Raw genomic sequence first — 22,830 nt, forward strand, 5'->3', positions numbered from 1 at the left:
GGGTTCTGTTCCCTTTCATTTTTGATTTCCGACCACCACACTATACGTCAAAAGTCACAAGTAAACCGTACGTTTGTTACATACTCGTATAGTAGGTACCAAAACAACATAAACTTCGCTAAAATAATTCAAGTCCGCGGAAAATAATAACAACGGCACAAAGTGGCCGCGTGAAACTATTGTTTATTGTTCCTGCGTTATTTACGCCATGTTTACGACCCAACGACAAACAAACAAACTGATAGAATTTATTCGACATGTTGTATATATGTATATGTACATACGTAGAGGCTAGTCGTGGCGCGGGGGCACACGCATGAGAATGCAAACGCTACCGGTTGTGAGTTCGATTCCCACTGGAAGAAATGAAATATACAATATTTTTATTTTTTCCATTTCTTCACTTTGGTAACGAGGCAGAGAAAACGCGGCGTTGAGTTCTGCCATTCAACTTGCACGCCTTCAGAATTCAGCGTGAAGCTAAAAGAAAAAAAATACATGTATGAAGACGCCATAGTAGAACTGTGAGAGGAAAACTTAAACAAAATAATTTTACCCTTATAAAGCGAGGGTTCAGGGCGGCAAATTGGGGCCCAAATGTCTTAATGGGAACGGAATATCTTAACACTATGTTAAAAGGTTCCCTCTGGCTACAAATTGCGGGATAAGGCGTGAAGCTAAAAAATAAATATTCACGTGCGTGTTTACTCTTGTTCCTTTATAAGAATAACAAATAGACTTTTATGTATATACATTTCAATGCATTAATGCTTACAATCGACTTTAATCCGATGTAATCTATCTAAGTCCACATGTAAATTGTACAAGTTGGCTTGTAAGTTTTAAGCTAAGATTATTTGAGATGACATGGTAAAACAATATTTTGGTTATTCTCTTTAGGTATATTCAAAATTGGTTTTTGGAAATTATAATATTTTTGAGTAAAACTTCTGCCTGTCCGTGTGAAGTGCCTTAATTCTAGGTTCCTGGGTATCCTTTGCCTCCCCTGCGACGTATCGGATATAGTCTTAGTCAAGTTTAATCGGACTCTTCTAATAAAACTATATTACTTTCTATATTTTGCATTAAATTTTAATCAAATAAATGATTTTCTTTTCGAATTGACGGCTAGGTTGTGACTATAAAGAAAATAGACATAAAAATACTTATTACTTTTAGTCAGTTGATAATTTCGTTCATCGTTTTGTATTTGGTTTTTAATTTAATAATTTCAAAAACTAATGTCAATACACTTCGTTTTCCCCTTTCTGCCCAACTTAAGACAAGCAGCGGATCACAACGTCGCGTATTATCTTGAACAGTACGGAAGCGGAAAGAAAACTCATATTTAATCACTACAGACAGGGAATTTATTTACTATTGTTTCTTTGTTCCTTTTTTCATGTCATTCCCTCAAATAGAAATCGAATTCACAAACAAGTGTAAAGTCGCACGTTTCAGCCCCTACGCCACAAGACGACATCCTCACTCTATTTCATTTTTTCTATATTTTAGTCAGCTATGCGGAAAAAGCGTGAAACTACTTTTATTTTCATTGTATTTTGAGAGTGACTAATCTAATCACTAAGCTGTCTTTGATCAATCTGTGTTAGACTAATGTAACGTGAAAGCTAATTATGAATTTCCCACATTCAATTAGACTTTAAACAAAAAAGAAAACAGGATAGAACAAAAAGCGTTCTTTTCAGTAGAATACGTCATTCCAGTCAGAGTCCACGGAAAAAGCAAAATAAACATGTGAACTAAAAAACAATAGTTCATTGTTATGTTTGGCGCGACGGCGTGATTACTTTAAAATTAAGATTTTTCCACATTAACTGTAACTAGAGTTTATTTTTCAGTTTACAGTTCTCGCTCTGGACGAGCGTCAGCTACCTGAGCGAAAGTGAAATACTAACAAAAGATAGCTAAAGTATTTTGTATTTGTTTTTGTGTATCTTCTCATCTAAATAAGGCCGCAGCACCACTGCGTCTGTTAGCGCGACGGTCGTGGGTTTGGTTCGCAGTTGGAAAAATTTAACATTTTCATGTTCTCGCTGTAGTAGAAAACTAAACCGTGGGGTTGAGTTTCACCACTTTACTCGCTACTCGAAAATTGAGCGCTGCTCGGGGAACTATCTCAACATTAGGTTCCCAGGATATGCATCTTGCTATAAGGGAAAGTCTAAAAATTGCTAACAGCTCTTGTGAATTATAGATACATATATTTTTATTCTTATTTACAGATATAGGGTATAGGTGTTATCACCTATACCCTATATCTGCGTACTATATATACGATATTCAATATATTGAATATATATCGCAATAAAATATACCTCTATGTAAATAAGAATAAAACACACATTGGAGTTCTATAACTACAATAATTCACAAGAGACTGGTCGAGTGCAGCATTTTTAATTGGTCAACTTTTCTCATGTGTAAAATTGGTATGTAAATTTAAAAAGCGTTTATTTTCGTTTGATAATTATAAACTTATCACAATTTCCTGTGAGGTCGTCGTCTTTAAATAGGATATTTTGAGTGGCGGAGCTCAACGCCACCATTCAATACAGAATTCGGTGACAAATGGGGAACGTAATTGTCTGGATGGGAACGGAGTGTTTTAAGACTAGGTTATGTGCAAGACACAACGTGAAGCTTATTAATATATCTATTTAATTTATAAATCTATTCTATTTCTGAGTAACTGACAATCAACGCAGAAATCACGCGGCGTAGAAGGTACCTTGGGAAATGTACGGGAGCTCTAAGAGAGGAATTCATGTTTGAAAATTACTATGGAACTTCTCGTAGTGATGAAAAGTTATCTTCAAACAAAATACTGGTAAAGATAATTGTAGAGAATTAATATATCGCTCAATTCATACAACACTCAATTGTTCTATAAAAAAAAAAACAATTTTAATATCTCAATGTAGACTTTACAAAATATGATGGCGTCTCCTGCAATATTTCAAAAAGTGCATATATAAACGATATCAAAGTGTCCACCTGAAAGTGACTAGAGTCTAATATAATGATAACAGTAATGCGGAGAGTTATGTCACTTAGTTTTCCCCTATTTATCTTTCAACACCATAATATACTTAAATAAAGAGAAATAGCTGATATCGTTCAACTCATATGAAACTTTATAAGCTCTATCACACAAACTTTCCACACAATGGGAAGCTTATCAATACCAACTTTAGACTAGAAACTAGGACAGTAATATATCAAAAGCTCGTCTTCATCTCTCGTTAAAGAACTTTAGAGCGGGAGCATTCGATAATGTGTGTATTTTAAGTAAGGCTTAGCTCTTTGGTTAAGCAAAATTCTATGAATTTTATTATTAACTGATTTAATTTTAAATGTAGTTATCAGTTTCAATAATATATGTTTTATTGCTGAAATTAGATAACATTTGAGTATGATGATGAAAAATGAAAAAGTGACGAAAGAATGACAAAAAAGATTTTTAAAACAAGAATGAGTATGGTAAGAGGCAGAACACCTCAGTTAACTCTTAAGCAGTATCGTGATAGTGGAGGAAGATCGTAAAAAAAGCATGAGGCTCCCCCGAGAGTATCCTCTTTATACAAGTGTATAAAGAGGTTGATGACGAGGCACTAGAGGTATGCAGAGATCGTAAAGCTTGGCACTCGATTCTCTCTGGCTATCGCTTTAATAAGTTGTTCCACACAATTAATACATTCGTATGTATTAATTGTGTTTTTATAAAATGAAATGATTTATTTGTTTTCTCGTATAAAACTTTAAAAAGCTACAGCCAACAATGGAAAGCTTATCAATACTAACTCTAAACTAGAAAGTAGGGCGGGCGGTCGAAAGCTCGTCTTCATCTCTACAAAACCTAAGGTCGGGAATATCGGAAAATGCAACTTCGCCCATTACTTTTAATCACGTTGTTTACTTGGAACTTGGCACGAGCTATAAAAATAGTAATAAATGTTCTAGCGGATATTAACAGAACCTAGACCTACAAAGTAAATCTTGTGGGAAATATTTTATTTCCTTTGGAAATATTATTAGATTTTGAAGAAATTAGATTATTAGATTTTTAGAAGTTTTTTTTTAGTGTTACTCTGTAACCCACGTATTCAGTCAGGCAGAGACAACGTAATATTCAAACACTCCGTTTCCCACGCTTCACCCAATTTTTGAGATATTGCATGTAAACTGGAACTCAATGCCACTCTTTGTCTTGTTTCCAAAGCGAGGTAATAAAATAAATCAAAGGAATCGAACCCATAAACCTCTCAATTATAGTTAGACCCTGTGCTTCAGTGTCACAATGGCCTTAATAAAGCTACGTTCAAAATTTTATATGTTTTCTAAACAGTATTTTGCTTTCATAAGTGTGGAATAACACTTTAAAAATGTAAAAGATATATTAAAGTTAGAAATAAATAAATTGCTTATTATCTTTTATGAGCGTTACATATTATTATTTAGATAAGTTTCACGTTATATATATGTGGGATATAGTAGGATATATAAAGGGAAACTAGTGTCAAGATAATCTGAACCTCCAATATTTGTCTTAATTCAAGACATTGAGTTCAACGCCGTCGAACGACAGTCGGATTATATTACAAAACAGGAGAATGAAAAGAATTTAAGTATAATACTAGTCATTCCCCATAGTCGATATTAGCCGCGACTGCACCATTACTGGCACTGTCTACTGTCCCCCATCACGAAGGCCTCAAATGTTAACATATACCATAAAAATCGAACCTACGACTCTCTTTATTGAAACAGAGTCAACGAGACTGCTATAAATAGTGAGAAGCATAACATCATAAAATGATTGCGCATGTAACCTCAGTGTACGTGCACGCACGGGGGCGGGATGCTGTAAACAAATGAACTGAATGAGTAAATCACGACGATCTTCATTTTCATCTCGCATAAATCATATGCAGCCTTAACCTTCTATGTTGTAACGTTAAATAATATATGTTACTATAAATTAAATCAAATAAAAATTAGCTTCACGCTAAATCCCACACACTGCAGGGTAGGCAGACTTTCCGCCGAATTTTAGAGGCATTGCATCGCGACTTAACGCCGCGCCTTACCTCGAAACAAGAGCGAAGAAATGGTATTATGCTACTATTGATAGTGTATTTTCATTTTCCTGCTCTGGCGAATGAAGTGCCGCGTTGAGTTCTGCTGTTTGATATGCAATGTCTTGGAAATTAAGTAGAAGGTGAGGAACGGCGTGTCTTAACGCTAGGGTTTCTCTTTCACTAACCACTAATAATGGGAAAGGTTTATTCTTAATTTTAACAATTTATAACATAAACTGCATAACGAACATACCTACAGAGAGATAGAAAATACTGTTAAAACACTCATATTATCTACTTTTCGCCAATTTTAGCTACATTAAGTTATGAGTGGCGGAACTCAACGCCGCGTTTCGACTACTAAAGGACTTCTTAACAGGCTCTTAGGTTTCCTCTGCCTATCCTACTATGTGCGGGATACAGCGTGAAGCGAAAGAAAATGAATGATTATATGAAAATAAATTAAATATAATTATTCCCGCGGATTCCAAACCAAAACAGACGCGTTTACAATCAAATGTTGACCAACTGCGCTACGAAGATCTCACTATTCTTAGCATAGATGCCTTGTTTTCTTCTTTTAATTAACTGTAGATTATCCTTAATGAAATTGTTGCAGAACAAAGACACCGCTATCTCACCTCAGAGATCTATTTACAACTAAACTTATAGTTACACCGCTTATAAGAATAATATAGGCTTAGATATTATATTAATATAATAGATTTTTTATGATAATCATATAAAAGTTATGGTCATTTAAACTCACGACGTTCGCTTTATCAGCAATTCTTTGTTTAAGGTCCACAACGTTTCCTGCAAAGTAGGCAGAGGAAACCTAGTTTTAAGACACTCTGCTGCCCACGCACCGCAGGGTTTTTAGAACTTTACGTGTTAAGTGGCGAACTTCAACGCTGCGCTTTGTCTTGTTACCAAAGTGGAGAAATCAACATAATTGGACATTTCATTTTCACAATTTTGAAATATTTTAAATGAAATCCTTAAATCGGATTAATCATGTCTATTAGTTGCATATATTTTATCGAAACCCGACGTTCCGAACGCTCTACAGTAATCTGTAGGCACGGTCTACTGCATAATATTCGAAAATAATTCATTAACTGGGAATCGAACCAACGAATGTCATGTTTACAATTAGACGCTATGCCGCCGCGCCATGATTGCTACAAAGATATTAATTTTCAAATTTACCAAACAAACGAAATTCAGCCTTGAGCCGTAGTAGTTTTACTGCAATAAAGAATAGCTCTGGCTGGCTGGCTAGGTGCAAATTAGACCGCAGAAAAAATTGCCTTTGCGTTCCTCTACATACATTTTGAGCATTGCGATATTATGCAGTATTATATCCCGCATTTTGTTCTATAGGCTAATAGGTCTAATTTTTTTTTATTCACGCTGTTTCCCGCACATAGTAGAGTAGGCAGAACGAACCTAGTGCTAAAACACTCCGTTCCCTTTAAGACATTTCCATTCTTCACTTTCCACTGAATTTTACGCACTATTATTATCGCTTTATCATCATGAAACTTGGCTTATGTACATTGACAATACAATATTATGGTGCCATCGAGCTGGTCTGGTGCTGATATTGAGGAATGCTGTTGGTACCTTGGACTGCCTCCTAGTAAACATATCGATTTTGTGCTCTCTACATGCGTCCTATTAACGTGTTCTGGTGAAAAAAGCGTGTTTTTAATGTTTTAAACTATAAATTACATTTTTACGTTTGAAGTGCCAATGTTGCTCTACAATTTCATTCAAAAAGCGATCATATAAATTTTATTATATGTAAAATCTTGATGTTTACATTCACCACTTGTGTCCATTTTCAGTTTTATTTATACCTCTAATATAATAACCACATATCTACTGTGCGACGAGGGCGTTTACTACAAGTATTTTTTAATGAAAATATACAACATTTCAACTATTTTTATGAGATTTTCACTGAAAAATAGAGGAGGCTATGGCACAATATATAGGCTATTTTACCGCGATTCCCGCGGGATCTTACATGTGCAATGGAAGCATTACCGCAAGTGACCTCTTATAGGTAAATATTAGTCATGGGGTGACTGACTTCGGGTTATAGGGTCGATGGCTTTTAGCGTGAATTTTTCTATTGTATTGACTTGCGTGACCTCTAAATACATATTTACTATTTTATCGACATGAAAATAAACGAGGTCTGGTATTAACGCAAAGCGCGTAGACCAGGTGTATATAGCAGGGTAAACAGTGGGAACACAGAGTTCAGACACTGGATTCTACCGAGTGAGAATCAATTCGAGAATCGTACGATTGAATATACAAAAATAATATTGATTAAAAACCTTTCTTAAAATAAGTTTGTTTGTAAATTGACTTTATAAATAAATATATTATTCTTCACTTTTTCATAGTGTATTGTATTTTACAATTCAAGCCTTTTTACTTGATACTCATACTAAGTGGGTAGTACAAAAAATTAAAATCGACTATTTGTTGTTGCGGGGGCCATTTTGTATTAAGAAAAATATGGATTATATGATATTTCATTGTCAACAGAACTGAAGTCGTAATCCGAATGTCAGCTCAATCGGAACTGGAAAGTGGGTACAATTGAGCTTTCATGATTTCACATACACGGAATAAAGTTAAATAAAAGCTTTTAGTAATAATGATTCATTAGCAGCTCCTTGGTATGTATGCATGTATACTCTCAACAAATATTAACAAAGTGATAATGTAATTTTAACGACCATTAATTATCCTATCTTGTTTAGTGACTGGCTGGAAAGAGGAGAATGTAAACATAAATTATACACTTTTTTACCACTTCATTTTTTTAGCATTCTTTCATTTGTTTTTTTTATTCTTTTTTTAATACTAAATATATACTTAAAAATAATAACCTTTAAGCCATTAAAAATAATATCGAAAAGTCTGAGATTTTCATTGCGCAGCGTTGAGTTCTGCCACTTAACACGCACCGCCTCCAGAATAGTGCAGAAAGTGAAAAACGGAGTGTCTTCATAACAGCTAAAGCTAAGATTTTTGTTTTAATTATATCGAGTGACTTTTTATGACTTCTCGTAAGACGAAAAATGAAAACACTAGTCATGTAGATTTCTCCGCGCTTCATTTTCTACTTTCCGCCATAATTCGAAACATTTCACTTTACTTTACTCGAAAAGACTAGCGTAACTCAACGCCACATTTTGTTCTATAATTATTTCATATCTATTATAAATTAAGTATTTAAAAGCAGGTCAAATTTTAAATGTGTTTCACGAAACACACAGCCTTAAAATATAAGGTTATTTCCAGGCACTATATTCAAAGATATTTATTACTTCTCAAGAGCTTTCTAGGTCACGACGTGGTCTCAGCCCCAGCTTTAGCTCGTATTTACGTTTTAGTCAAACATTAATATTCATTTTGTTCAAGTAATTCATAATTTCTGTGAAAGTCTTAGAAAATTTTGAAGTGTTATTATTTTAAGGTGATTTTGTCTTTGTTATCGATGGGTATGCTACAATAAACAGCTTCACGCTGTATCCCGCACACAGTTAGAGAGACAATGGGAACCTAGTGTAAAAACACTTCTTTCCCCATTTCAAGTCAAGTTCTGGAGGCATTACATGTTGAGTCTGTCATTCACCAGTAAGGAAAGAGATTTATATTTTTATAGATAAAAAGAGGATACCAGGTCTCTATGTTCAATGTATAGAAATATAACAGTCGTGTGTTTGATTTCCATTCAGGCAAATGAATCATTAGGTACGGCGTTGAGTTCTGCCACTTTACAGCAATAGCTGAAAATCGGGCGGAACATAAAAACGAAGTGCTTTTACACTAAGATTTCTTTACCTTACTTTACTATGTGTGTGATAAAGTAGAGACTGACTAAACAATTTGTTGACTAAAAAAAGGTATTACATTTAATTTAACACTCAAATGAACGAGTCTTGAGTTGTTGAACCTAAGAGGGCTCGACGACGATTATAAGCAAAGTTGTATAAAGAACAGTTGATTATTAGAAAAAATAAAAATATTTTACGGGCAAATTGTTAAAATAACCTGGTTACTGCTAGTTCAAGTAAAGAATGAGTTATTAGCGATTAGGTACCTGTGACTTCACCTGCGTATTTACCTAAATAGAAATACGTAAAATTTGTATGCATATAGCACATTGTAAGTTTTTTTATATTCACGCTGTATCTAGATACAGTGGAGAGGGAACCTAGGAACCTATTCTTCTATATCTTTTCTATTAAAATACCTTTATTTCTATTGCCTGCCGAATTTTGGATGCATTTCTTAATGGTAATGGAGTGTTTTAACACTAGGTTCCCATGTTCCCTGCTATACCCGGAATATAATTCCTCATTAAAACACTACGTTGCCCCACTATTCGCCGAATTTTGGAGGCATTCCGAATGACGGAACTACCATAGCCAATAATTTAAAATTAAAATAAACAGATTATTAATAATGCGAATACAGTAAAGCTTTAAGCTAAGTCAGACTGTTAACGCTCACTCGTTCCGGAACTTCCGGGTTAAAAGCCCCCATAATTTCAATGCTCGTTTCGATATTGAAACTGTTGAAAACGTACATTTAATGGCAACGATTAATTTCTGCACAAGTGTGCTCAGCGAGAACGTTCTTTTTATAGAATGAATAATACGTTTGTTGCTTTTTCTTTTATAATTTTTTTAATATATATTTTTTGCAATAGTTTAGGTTAGAATGAATTGAATTGTTAATTTTTTCAATTCTTTTCTCAACTCTCAACTTCACGGTGTATTCCGCATTTAAAAGGGTAGGCAGAGGAAACCTAGTGCTAAAACACTCCGTCCCCCGAGAGTTAGAGTAACAGAACTCAACGCCGCGCTTTGTCTTGTTAGTAGAGCAAAGAAATATTTTCGGTGTTGAGTTAAAATTCACTTTAATTTTCTGAATTCGTTGAAAAAATAAAGCAAACCCGACAGCATTTGTTCATTTTGCAAAACAATGGAAATTTTGTAAACAGTATCGTTTTTTGAGTTTGTGGGAACTGAAAATGTTTTTAAATTACACAAAACAGAGCTATTGAAAAACTTTTTTAAATAGGATGAGAAAGTATTTTAATGACAGGAGTAAAGAAATGTTTATTTGAAAATATTTTTGAAGGAGAATTATTTGGGAGTCCTTGTGGCACAAGTGTGTGACTGTAAAGGAATGATTGTCGGTTCGATTTCCTCTAGGGGCAATAAATTATTATTTTTTAATATTTCCATTTCTACGCTTTGATACCAAAATAAAAAAAATTGCAACCAAGTTTTCATATGAAATCTTTTTCAGCATGATTAATAGCCGCGTGGAGTTTTGCAATTGCAAAAGTAACATTCCTAAATTGTAAAGAAGTATTAAGTGTCTATGACTAGAAATTAAATAAATAAAAAATAAATTATATAATTTGAATTAGTAGTTCCTAAGATTAGCGCGTCCAACCAAACAAACTCGTCATCTTTATAATAATAGACAGGTATCTATTTATCAAAAAATATCTGATATAGATATCAATAAATACAACTAAAGTTAAAAAATCTGCTAAAATTTGTAATAAAGTCTTTAATTACTATAAGTGAAATGTTCATAAGAATTAATACAGATACATAAATGTGCGTACACATGTTCGCTCAGACGCAATGTTTACAATTTTTTTCTTATGAATCATGTTTTTTATGTCTACATCTGTAGGATAACCAAACGTTTGTATAATAATATTCTACGTGACTTTTTCTTTTATACTGACAATAATTTCGGGTTATATACCACTTTAGTTATAATTTATAACTAGCATAGCTATATACACGGACGGAATCTTGTGTTAAAATATTGAACGAGCGAATGAGGACGCGCGTAAATGAAAATATTTTTTCCCCTGAATAGGAATCGAACTCACAACTGTCGCGTTCACGTTTGCAGGCACTGTGCCGGTGTGCCACACGACTACTACGTCTATCTTCTTTCCAGTTAAATTCTTCTGTTTCTAAACGCGCGACGGAAAGCCAACAATAAAGATAGATTATTAGAGACATGGTTACCCTACAATATAAATTTCTGGCGTTTACCCAAACTTTAATGATTCAGTCATAAAATAGAGTCAACGGAAATCAACTAAGCGTTTGTTAGGTGTTAAGGTCGTGCATACTTTGATGTTATTGTAAATAGAATATAATTATTCACTATTAACTCACATTTTGTATGGAGTATGCGCCGGTTGAATGGTTTCCAAGAAATACAGATTCAAATCCCTATCATGTTAAAATTTTTATACGTTTTCTCAATAAGCATATAACTCTTTTTAGTCAGTTAATTAGTAACATTGAAGAGCGTTGTATATTTTAAAACTGCACGAGGCAAGGGATGGCTTGTTTACCTTTCGGGTAATAAAAAATGTGAGGATTAGTGTTTTAGCACTACATTCCCTCTGGTTGCCCTGTTAAATGCGGTATACACAGTGTGTTATATTCATAAATTAAACGAAATAAAATTCAATTCTGACAAATAAATATTTTTACATTACGTTCATACTTAATTACATATGCATGAAAACCCGAAGTAAGTTTAGACCAATAACAAACAGAAACAAACATGTATGTACGTATTTCCACACTTCACTCCTAAAATATCCAAGCACCTGTCAACAGAGTATTATGAAATAAATGATTTTTTAAACGGTTCCAAATGAAATCGACCCAAATGGGTCAATGTCTTGAAACACGTCACTCACCAAGGTCCGAACCTCAAAGAGAACTGCTTCCGAAGATACAACTAAATCATTATTTACCTGACGTGAAGGACACACACGAAAATACGATAATCTTTACATAATAATATTTGTACCTGCGTGGTAGTAGGAGCCAGAAGTACAGATAGGGAAATTTCTCTATAATCTATTAAAAGGCCGTCGTAGCACAGACTGCAGCTGGCTGTAAGCGAGACGGTTGTCGATTCGATTCCTACGAGGGAATGAAATATTTGATATTTTTATTTCATAATAATAATTTTTGTACTAATAAAATGACGTCAATATAGTCATAATAAATGCAACACAAAACGTGAAAATTAAGCTTAGTAGAATAGTTACGATAGTACGAGAAAACTAAATACATTTTCTCGTCTCTTCATTTAGTTTTCATTTTAGTTAATTTATCGTAGTTGTTTGGTTTAATTAATGTATTTTCTTAAAGTAATGATGAGGAGCCACTATTGCGCAGTTGGGACTTGCTTATGATATATAGTAAGAAAATTATATAATTCCGATCCAAGATTACATTAATTGAGGCCAGGCATCGTGGCGGAGGGGCACAAGCGTGTGGTGTAAGCTCGACAGGTTGTGGGTTCGATTATTACTTGAGAAAAAGAAGTTTTTCTCGAGTGAGAATCAGAGCAAGGCGCGGCGTTTAACACGCAATGCCTCAAGAATCTGGCAGAAAATGGGGAACGGAAGTAACTTAATGTAAAAGGAGTTCGGAGCTTAATGGTAACGGAGATCTTAACTGCCTCTCTTGCTACGAGTATGTACTCGTATTTAATGCAGGTGAAATTTGTCCCTACTCTTAATAAAGCGTTAAGGTGAATTTCGTTGTTCTCCATTGTGTTTTGTTTTGTTAACGAAAAACGGAAAGCCGATGGAACATAGTAGTAAGATACTCTGTTCTCCACATTCCACCTAATTTGCGAGACATCATGTAATTAATGTATGTATATACGTAAACAGTAAAAATCAAAGTCAAATCTCAAATAAAACCAAATAAAGGACAAAATTATATCCTAAAGGAAATTACTTAACATTCTCAATTTTGTAGAAATGTCGGTATTAGTGTATGCTTATTGAACAGTCTGGCGTCCACCCAACACTCCACGCCGCGAGTGCGAGTGGCCCTCGGAGATCTTTTTGGCAAGTATCTTAATAACCCTTAAATGGTTAAAAATGTACTTGTAAGTCATACAACTTATATAGTGGAAACTGTCCCTCTTCTTTTCCAATTTTTTTTTTCGAAAATGTACAATTATCAATATGCAGTGTTTTATTATCTTATCTTGTTTTTCTTTAACTTCACTTTGTTTCGCATATGACAGAGTAGGTAGAAGTAACCTAGGAATCTAAAGAGAAAGAGAGTTGAGCCACTTCCGTTTCCTACTTTCCGCTGGATTCTAAAGCCATTGTGTGTTGAATGGCACACCACTGAGTGAGAAGTGAACTCACAACAGCTATCTGTACAATCTGAAGTTGTCCCGCCAGGACAGTGTATAAAATATTTCTAAATAAAAAAAATGATATGAAAATTTTATTTAGATTCAAGTAAGGCCGGGGTCTCCAACATATTTAAGTGTAATCTCTAAATGGCTATTCCACCACAGCCTCCAGCGTGACTAGATTATATTATGAGAGATGACAAGCTCTGTCCATACATACATACATGTATTTATATATGAAGCTTGTATGAGATTAACATTAATTATTAATAAACCGACTACGGTATCATACTTAAAATTATATTTTTATACTTTAACCTAAAATTAGAATGTAAAAAATAGAAATTTGTTTGCTTTGAGAAGTATGTTTACAGAGTGGTGGACAGTTTTAAGAGTGTAGATTCTCTATTTTTATTATTTTAATATAAGCCACCAGGTTTTGTATTTTTCTAAATATACCTACCGGGTGTGAATAAGTTGTTTAGTCTACTTGCGTTTACATATTTTTCGTTAAAAATTTTCGAAAACATAAAAAATAAAATAATCGATATTTCAACCTCTGCCTCGGGTATTATAGTACTTTTCATACTAAAGTAACTCAAAATTACCAATTTTTAGATGCCATCTCTATATGTGAATTTTAAGTGGCTCCATATTTTACGATGTTGTGGAGCAAACTCTATAAACTATAATAAATAGGTGGCGGCGACAGTTTGTCTGTCACATCTAATGTCTGAAATAGATTGACCTAGAAACCTTTGTTACGTAAGTTTAAGGTGAAATTTATATATTTCGGATGGTATAGGGTACTAGTTGATTCATTTCAGTAGTTAAAGATTCATTCTTCTGTAAGATTTTCAATTATGTTTCTGTCATATATCCCTACTAATATTATGAATGTGAAAGTTTGTAAGGATGAATGTTTGTTTTGACAATAATAAAAAATATAGTGATTATTTATGACTATCAAATTTATCATTGTAGTGGTAAATAATCACGATGGTCACTTTGGAAAAGTTACATTTAAGGTAATTTACGGTTTCGAAACTTAACAACAAACAAATGGGGGGGGATGGGGGGTGGTGTTGGGCCGGCGTTGAGTTCCGCCACTCACTGCAACGCAATGCCCCGAATTCGTCAGAAAGTTGGGAACGGAATCTCTTAACACTAGGTTTCCTCTGCCTACCTTGCTACATACGGGCGTAAAGCTGAAAAAAATATATAATTTTGGTCTCTAGTATTTATATAAACATAAACCTTTTCCGGTATTGAGTGACTGATAGACAACGAACCGACGAAAATGTCAAACTTGGCAAGGAGAGCACTAACAGAAAATTTCTCGAAATTAGTATCATAACTGGAAAAACAAAATTTACCATTTTACGTGTTGAGATTCACGTAAGCAAATTTGTGGGCGACGACGTACGAGTCATTTATATATTATAACATTTAAAAGTCATATTGTTGGCAATATGTAAGTAAATATTAGTGTTTATTTCCTCTTGTGTTTTGCATTCGTCGTTTATCATTTTAGTAGTAACTTAATTGTAGCGTAGCGGTACACCGAATGTGACAGTTGCAGTCGAATGTCGCTAGGGTAACGAGTTATTTTCAGGTACAAGATAAACCGCGGTGTTGTGTCACGCTACTTAACACGCTAAGTCTTGAAATCGGGCGGCTGGTGGGGGATACAGAGTGAAGATAATACAGGTTTTAATATATTGTACTGCCTTTGTTCAATTGAATTAAAAAAACCTTATTAAAACCCGCACAAATCTTTAATATATGTAATTAAGTTATTATACAGGTGGAAGAGACAGCGCTTCTTTAACTGAAACTGCATATAGGGTAAAATATTTCAAACCCAGAGCTAAAAAAATTAATCAAGGTACCTCAACAGCTTAGACGTAGGATTTTTTTTTCATTTGACGATTTTTATCCATACCTGTATTTCGTGTGACGCACACATAAGTGTACGACGTTGCCGCTTTGACATGTAAGTGTGTGCGTGCCTATGTTATACTTTACAAATGGCGTTTTATTTTAAAACGATAATTTTGTTATTTATTTTGTTTGAAAAATAACTTTTTCATTTTTGGGAATTATTTTTTTCTGAATTATATTAGGCTTTTATAGAGTAGTTAAAACTGTGGTTTCATTTAAAGTGGTGCTGACAATTCCACCCTGTATATGTAAGTAGGATTTTAACGTTACAAGGATATTTTTTTCTTTGCACGGGTCATATTTATCTCAGACCCATCTTAGCCCTTTATATATTAGAAAGAAGGTTGATATGGGATGAGAATAAGGATGAAAGGTTTATTCATATTCTTCGAAAAGGGATATAGACAGATTTCTTTTTGAAATCTTTTGTACTGGTTTTATATACGCATGTATGTACATGTAAGAGGCTGTCGTGGTACATCGTGGCGAAGAAAGCCTGACTGTAACCGACGGTTATGGGTTCGATTTCCACTCAAGAGAATGATTTTATTTAATTTATCTTAATTTCCCAACTCAAGTAGACGCCGCGCGGTGTTTAGTTCCGCCACTCCAACGCCTCATAAAATTTGGCATAAAGTTGAAAACGTCTTTACATTAGGTCTCCTCTATCTACCCTACTATACGCGGGAAACAGCGTGAATCTATAAAATAAACTTATAAACACTTTACGCTACTTGAACAGCAAAAATAAAAAGAAATATAGGTAAATCCTTCAGTAAACGCTTGCGTTAGTTCTCTTTCACCTTTAACGGTCTCATTACCACCTTTCACAAATTAAATTGCAAGCATTGAGGCTCTACAGTGACATAATCAGGTGCTTTTTCACTTCATTTATTCGGATTGCTGAGACTTATGAAGAATTATGCTTTACTCCCCTACTTTGGATTCAACTTTTTGTGATTTTTAACGATGGTTTCTACTAAAACGGTGTAGAACTTTCAAGTTTCTTTATAAAATTTTGTGTTTTTATACTGAACTTTTGTTTTTATGCATTTTTGTTAGAATTGGTAGTTTAAAAGATAAATTCGGTAAAATAGGTATGTTTATAGATTATGTAAAATTTCAGAGGTGCGGGTTCGAGTCCCTGTTTATTGTTTTAGCGCTGGTCTGAATCTTACGTACAATAAAGATTTAATAATCAGTCAGAATACTTAAATTGTTTGCAATAGACGTGGGTTCGGGTCGCTGTGATGGTGGTGGTGGGTTCGCTAACTTCAAACGATTCCATTTTATACGTTTTATAATTTTTTATCCATAATGTGAAATAACACTTTAAAAATGTTATGTTATACATAAACTTAGTAAAGCACTCTATATTTACTTTTCTGTATATTTTTATTTCCCTAATTTGATAAAAAAAAAAAACAAAAAATATGTCTGTTTAGGTGGTAAAAGATGAATTGTTATTATAATTAATATCCAGTTCGATTCCCTATCCTGTAAATATATCGATATATCGGGGTAGGCAAAGGGAACCGCATAATGAGACACTCCGTTCCCCCATTCTGTCTAATTTTCGAAACGTATGTGGAGAAGCGAACCCACAACCGTCGCGTTTACCAAATTAAATAACATTCTTAATAATAAATTAAAATAGACACCACTTTAGGCTCATATACTTATGATAAGATCTCTAGGAGCCTTGTAATAAATGTATCTGCCTTCTCTACCGCTGTGAGCAGCAATTTATAACTCTAATACCGCGCTTTGTCTATGCTGGCGGTAATCCGTATGTAAATTTCAAAGTAATGTCGTTTAAATTTTTAATATCATATAAAATTATGTAATGGGTTCGATTCCGACTCGGAGGAATGAGATATTTAATATTTTCATTACCTAGCTCCGCTACTCAACACGACGACAGTCGGCAGTAGAACATTCAACTGTAGTGTAGTAGTATCGAATCGAACTCACAACCAGCGCGTTTACACTCAAACGATGTTTCGTGATGCCACGATGGTCTTAAAGAATAATACATGGAGAAAAATATTTCATCTAAGAATAAGGCATAGCTACTTTTAACGAGAACTTAGGAAATTTGTATTTATAATTCTTACAAATGAAATGTAATTTTAGTAGTGATTATTATTTATTAATGTAAATTAAACTATTTTAAGCGCATTTATCGCGTACAATTTATTTATGTATATTAAATACTGCATACGTACGTTTCAAAGAGTTTCTTTTTTAAAGAGATTTTTTAAATTCAAAGGATTTCAAAGTTTGGAAAATAGGCAACTCTTGTATGTGGGATAAAAATCCCACCGGTCAAGTGCAAGTCGAACTCGCCCGCGGAGGGTTTCGTGCCAATTTTAGGATTGTAGGTCAACGGGAAGTACAACTTATGAAAGTTGACAAACTGACTCAGAAGTTTGTTTTTTTCCTGTGCTACAAGGGACCGAACCTGAATATTTAATATTAATTTGAGATTGATACGTCCACACGAGATCGAAATAAATGGCCTGTACGAAGTGATCCTATAAGGGTTCTGGGCTGCTTTTCCCTTTGTGATACAGAACAACCAAAAACAACAAAAATTTCTACATTAAATACAATAGGTATGTGCATATACTTTTCACATAGGAATGTAATTTGTTAGTTAAATCGTATGTACGTAGAAAATTCATTTACAGAATAGGGACACGAAATTTGTTAATTAAAATTTTACTTTAAGTACTCTATACGTTCGCAGCGACCCTCCCTAGCTCGCTTTTCCTTTTTTATAGCATTAATTAATGCTTCTTCATTTAGATTTTGTATGTAAAATATATAATTTTCGTATGTTTTTCTTTTAATTATTTACTTTTACACAATTTATTTACTTAGTGTGTCTTAAAGGAATATAATCTATATTCTATTTTTAGTTTCAGGCTGTATTCCGTACACAGAAGGGAAGGCAGAATTACTCTCAGGAAACTAATTTTAAGACACTCCGTTTCCCATAAAGACACTGAATTCTTAAGTCATGTTTGTTGACTCGCGGAACTCAACGCCACGCATTACCTCGCTACCATAGCAATATCCTATATAAGATATGTTTATTGTGCTATGTCTGGTAAACCAAACGAGGAAATGAAAATAATAAAAATCCCCAAGTGAGAATCGAACTAACAACCGCTGCATTTACAGTCAGTCACGAAGGCTCTTGCTCTAGTCTACAAGAATAACAGATTGATGGATTTCCATAAGAGTGAAGTCATGGTAAATCATTAGCTAAAAACCTTTGTAAATATGATACAAAGAAATATAAATATGAATGAATAAAACATGACGACTATTATTAATTGTGGGCGATCGATTCATTTACAAACAACGTAACGTAACTACGTGTGAAATATTTATTTAAGTTCACGCTGTATCCCGCATATAGCAGGTTAGGCAGAGGGAACCTAGTGTCAAGACACTCCATTCTCCTTTACTACTCTTTACAGTCACTTGTCGTCCCACTGCGTCACAAAGGCTTCATAACTGAAATTAAAAGTTCATAACAACGTGTCATTTAACCGGAACAGAGTCACAGCTCAAATGTGTTTAAAAGAATATTTTACGAGCTCACACTCGTTTCACAAATGAAAGGGGTCACTTAAAACACGCTCTACCATCAATATTTCACGTTTTAAACACTTTATGGAGGGATTTTTTTTCATTTTAGGGCAGTTGTAATGGTAAATCATTAGTGTATTTTTTTATATTTATGTTTTTTATACTACATAGGATATTTAGTCACTAGGGTAGGTAGAGAGCAGTTTGTGATACATCTCTCTTCCTTTCACTTTCGCCTTTTCTAGTAATAATATTGACAGTTACTGCCAGCACTTACAAATTAAGTAATTTCTATACATTTATTTAGTATATATGAATACTTACCCCAGAGTCGTCATGGTCACGATGGTGTACCAAAACGCGGCAGGAATCGATGTGAAATTTGTGTCCTGTTCGTTCTTCTCCGCGTAGAACATAACAGTGGCAAAAATGATGATGGCCATGGCCAGTGAAAACACCAAGAAGCCCAGCTCGCTCGCGCAGGACTTCAGCGTGTATCCTAAGATCCGCAACCCCTGCGAGTGCCGCGAAAATTTGAAGATACGGAACACTCTGAACACTCTCAGGGTCACGAACGCGCCTGACACGTCGTCGTTGTCAGTGATCCCCAGGCCGATGTAGTAGGGCAGGATTGCAACCACATCAATGATTGACATAACTGATCTAACAAATTTGCAGCGGTCTGGCGCCGCGAACAATCGTAGCAAGTACTCCGCCGTAAATATCATAACACAAGCTGTGTCTAGACAAAAGAATACAATTTTGTACCTCTCGCCACAGGGCAGCGTGCCCGCCCGTCCGGGCCTGTGGCCACACGGGACTGTTTCAACGACATTAGCCATCACAGAGACGGCAATGAAAAATCCTGTCACATAGTAAAATACTAGAGCGGCTGTAGACGTGTGAGGGTTTTCGAAGGCTCTCCACATCTTTTGTCGTAAGTCAGTCAGCTGCGGCAGGCTCTGGTCTCCTGCCTCACTGAGTTTGTCATCCATTAAACGTTCCGCATTTTCACGTTTCCTATCCCTATAATCCTCATAACAGCAATCGCCAATAACATCTGGCAAAATACCGAAAAACGCGAGCTCCTCATCGTAACCGGTCAAGCATTCATGTTTTGGATAGTGAAGCTTTCCAGTTCTGTAATAATTGAGAATATGTCTGAATATATCCGGGTCTCTGTCGAAGAAATACTCCCGGCTGTCCTCGTCGTAGAAAAACTCCCGTTCTGTAGATCCGAGGAGAGAGTCGGGGTATTTCTCGAGGGTATTCCTCCATGTTTCGAAACGTCTTCCGGATACATTTATGAGGAGTTTCTCGTCTTCTGCACGTCGGCGGTCTTTCGGTACGGGCGGGGGAGGCAAGGGGTGCGTGGCTATGGGGACCCAGCCGATGGCGGCGGCGCGCGCGAACGGCAGCCATGCGGCGACGGACGCCATCGCGTGCTGTCGGCGCCACCGTCGCCGCGATACTGAGCGTAGCCGTGCCCCCCGCGCCGCGCTATTTCGGTATACCCGCCCAGATGACGCTGTGTTACCAGCTTCTCAACTGAAATAACCCGTACACATGTTTCAATTTTATTACTATTGGATTTATGACGAACATTAAATTAAAGATTGTATACATAAGCTTTCGCACTTTCAAATTTTTATATTACAACGTAAACATGACTACGTTTTAATGTCTCTTTAAATACTAATATCGTAGGACCTGCTACATGAATTTGATTTAGAATTCGGTTTTTAATTTTTTAAGCAATATTAACATTTACAATATAAGAAATGAAATAGTTCAAAAATACAAAAAATAACTATTCTCACGCAAAACTCCTTTATAAGAAGCAGACCTTCCACCCTACAGCAACCCTATCCCGGGTGAAATGGAAACACGCGTGCGCGGATCGTGACGTCACTATTTAATAAATTGATTTTCAGCTACCCGTCCCCTTCCCTCTCACAACATACACTATCTGTCTATCCACCTCACACCTAAGCGCGGGTGACCTTTTGCACGTTTTTCTTAGTTCCCGAGATTTTTTTAAAAGGCCTTTGTCTTAGCTTGTGAAAAGAGGGTTGCAGCTTCAGGGCGTATTTCTTAAATGAGTTTCCCAAACTTTACCGTTCTGTTCTAAGTATGGAAACCAGGTTGATAACTCCAGTCTGGTTATACATCGATTTGACACTTAAAATAAATCAGCGCGTTAATCTCGATAGTTATCTAGGACTTCTATTAATGGTTCATTCATTTTGATCGATATATACATACATGTGTACCTGTTATATATATTATAGTTGGCATTACAAATGTCAATGTGTGTCAAATAATATATTAGCCTTTTAATCGCGACTTCGCTTCGTTCAATTGAAAATAACTTGTAGCTGTCTTGTGTCAATCTAACTCTGACTACAGTTAGTTAGTCAGTTAGATACATTAAAACAATTTACATAAATGTAGTGTAATAAAGCTTTCCTCAATAAATAGACGATTCAATATAAATTATTTTAATTCTGATTATTAGACAAACTCTACAGCTTTATCATATTAAGTATAGATAGTTTTTTTTATTACGACGGATAATTTTTTTGTTCAGTCGGTAAACTAAAAACTTCCCAGCTACTTCATTAAGCATACCTAAGCTTCGAGTTCTGTTTCTTTTTATACATAAATTTATTTTTTTAGCAATTTTTTAATTAGGTATTATTACATAAAAGCAGCTAAAAAAATTAACAATAATTATCCTAGTAATATAGTAAATAATATTTCAAACACAATATCAAATCTGTAACTGCATGTAACGATTTCATTTTATATTATTATTCTGCAGATATTTGCATTTCCGCTATCTCTCCTTTAACTGGGTCACGACTTCAAATCCGTCACCAGCTTTTTCGAGCGTTAATAAATTTATTAAAGCTTTCGGAAATAAACCTCGTTTTGATACAATTTATATAATATGTAATTATTTATATATACTATGTAAAAATATGTAATTATTTTTTTGCTTCACACCTTGTTGTAACATGATAAACAGAAAAGACACGTTTTCATTGGTGGAACTCAACGACGTGCTTTCTCTTGTTACCAGAGCCATGAAATAAAAATAATTCATTCCCCCAAATGAAAATCAACTCCACAACCGTGAAGTTCACAGTCAGATACTGTACTGCTGTGTCACTACTATAGTATTACCAAGGCAGAGTGCTAGTTAAAAATGAACTAAGAAATACATAAGCAAACATACGTTATTATATACATATATCAAAAACTCATCGTAGCATAAGTTTCTGCATTTGAATTATATAAAACGTTTCTAAGACGTAATTCACTCAAGCCCTCTGTTGACCGGGAACTGGAAAGGTCTCTTTTGGGGACAATTCAATATATTTTATTAGAGTTATATTAGAGTTAATACCGCACCGGGTATAGAAATATAAGTAGGTTATATTTAGATGACTTATTTACGTCAGTAATTTGTGGTTTTAGAGCTCCGTACATCAAATCCCCTATATGATACGACGTCCATCTGTCCATCTGCCTGTGCGCTTGTATGTTTGTCCATCAGTGAAGGCCCTTTTCTGTCAAGATTGGGTGGATTGACTGAAATGGACACTAAATATCCATCTTCGATGAACAAAATTTTCAATTTGAACCACTATGTAGTTCAAAAACTACAAAAACTCTTCAGCTTTATAATATTACTAGCGGCCCGCTCGCAGTTTCACCCGCGTAATCTATGTTATTATTAATTTCTGTCTCCATGACTACGTCCTAGTGACGTCTATGCAAAATTTGAGACTCCTAGCATTTGTAGTAACGAAGTTTCATATAAACTTTCAACCCCAAAAACAACCCTTTAGAAGTCGAATATTACAAATTCCCGTCTTAGCGAGCACCTACGTCCTATAAGTAACTCCTATGCAAAATTTGA

At 34.8% G+C, this 22,830-nt stretch overlaps 1 protein-coding gene across 3 annotated transcripts in view; it reads right to left on the minus strand.

Annotated features, from left to right (window-relative positions):
• The window catches only part of Shal (Potassium voltage-gated channel protein Shal), a 41,006-nt gene extending 20,643 nt beyond the window's left edge, over positions 1-20,363 (minus strand). For all 3 annotated transcript variants that reach the window (XM_085201668.1, XM_085201665.1, XM_085201666.1), the window contains exon 1: positions 19,227-20,363. In XM_085201668.1, the coding sequence (XP_085057794.1) occupies positions 19,227-20,341 (1,115 nt within the window). In that variant the 5' untranslated portion in view covers positions 20,342-20,363. The remainder of the gene's footprint in view (positions 1-19,226) is intronic.
• Positions 20,364-22,830: the final 2,467 nt, after the last annotated feature.

Source organism: Heliconius melpomene, chromosome 18 (genome assembly GCF_056956725.1).
Source record: "Heliconius melpomene rosina isolate 202511_hmr_F chromosome 18, ASM5695672v1, whole genome shotgun sequence".
In the NCBI taxonomy this organism is placed as follows: Eukaryota; Metazoa; Arthropoda; class Insecta; order Lepidoptera; family Nymphalidae; genus Heliconius; species Heliconius melpomene.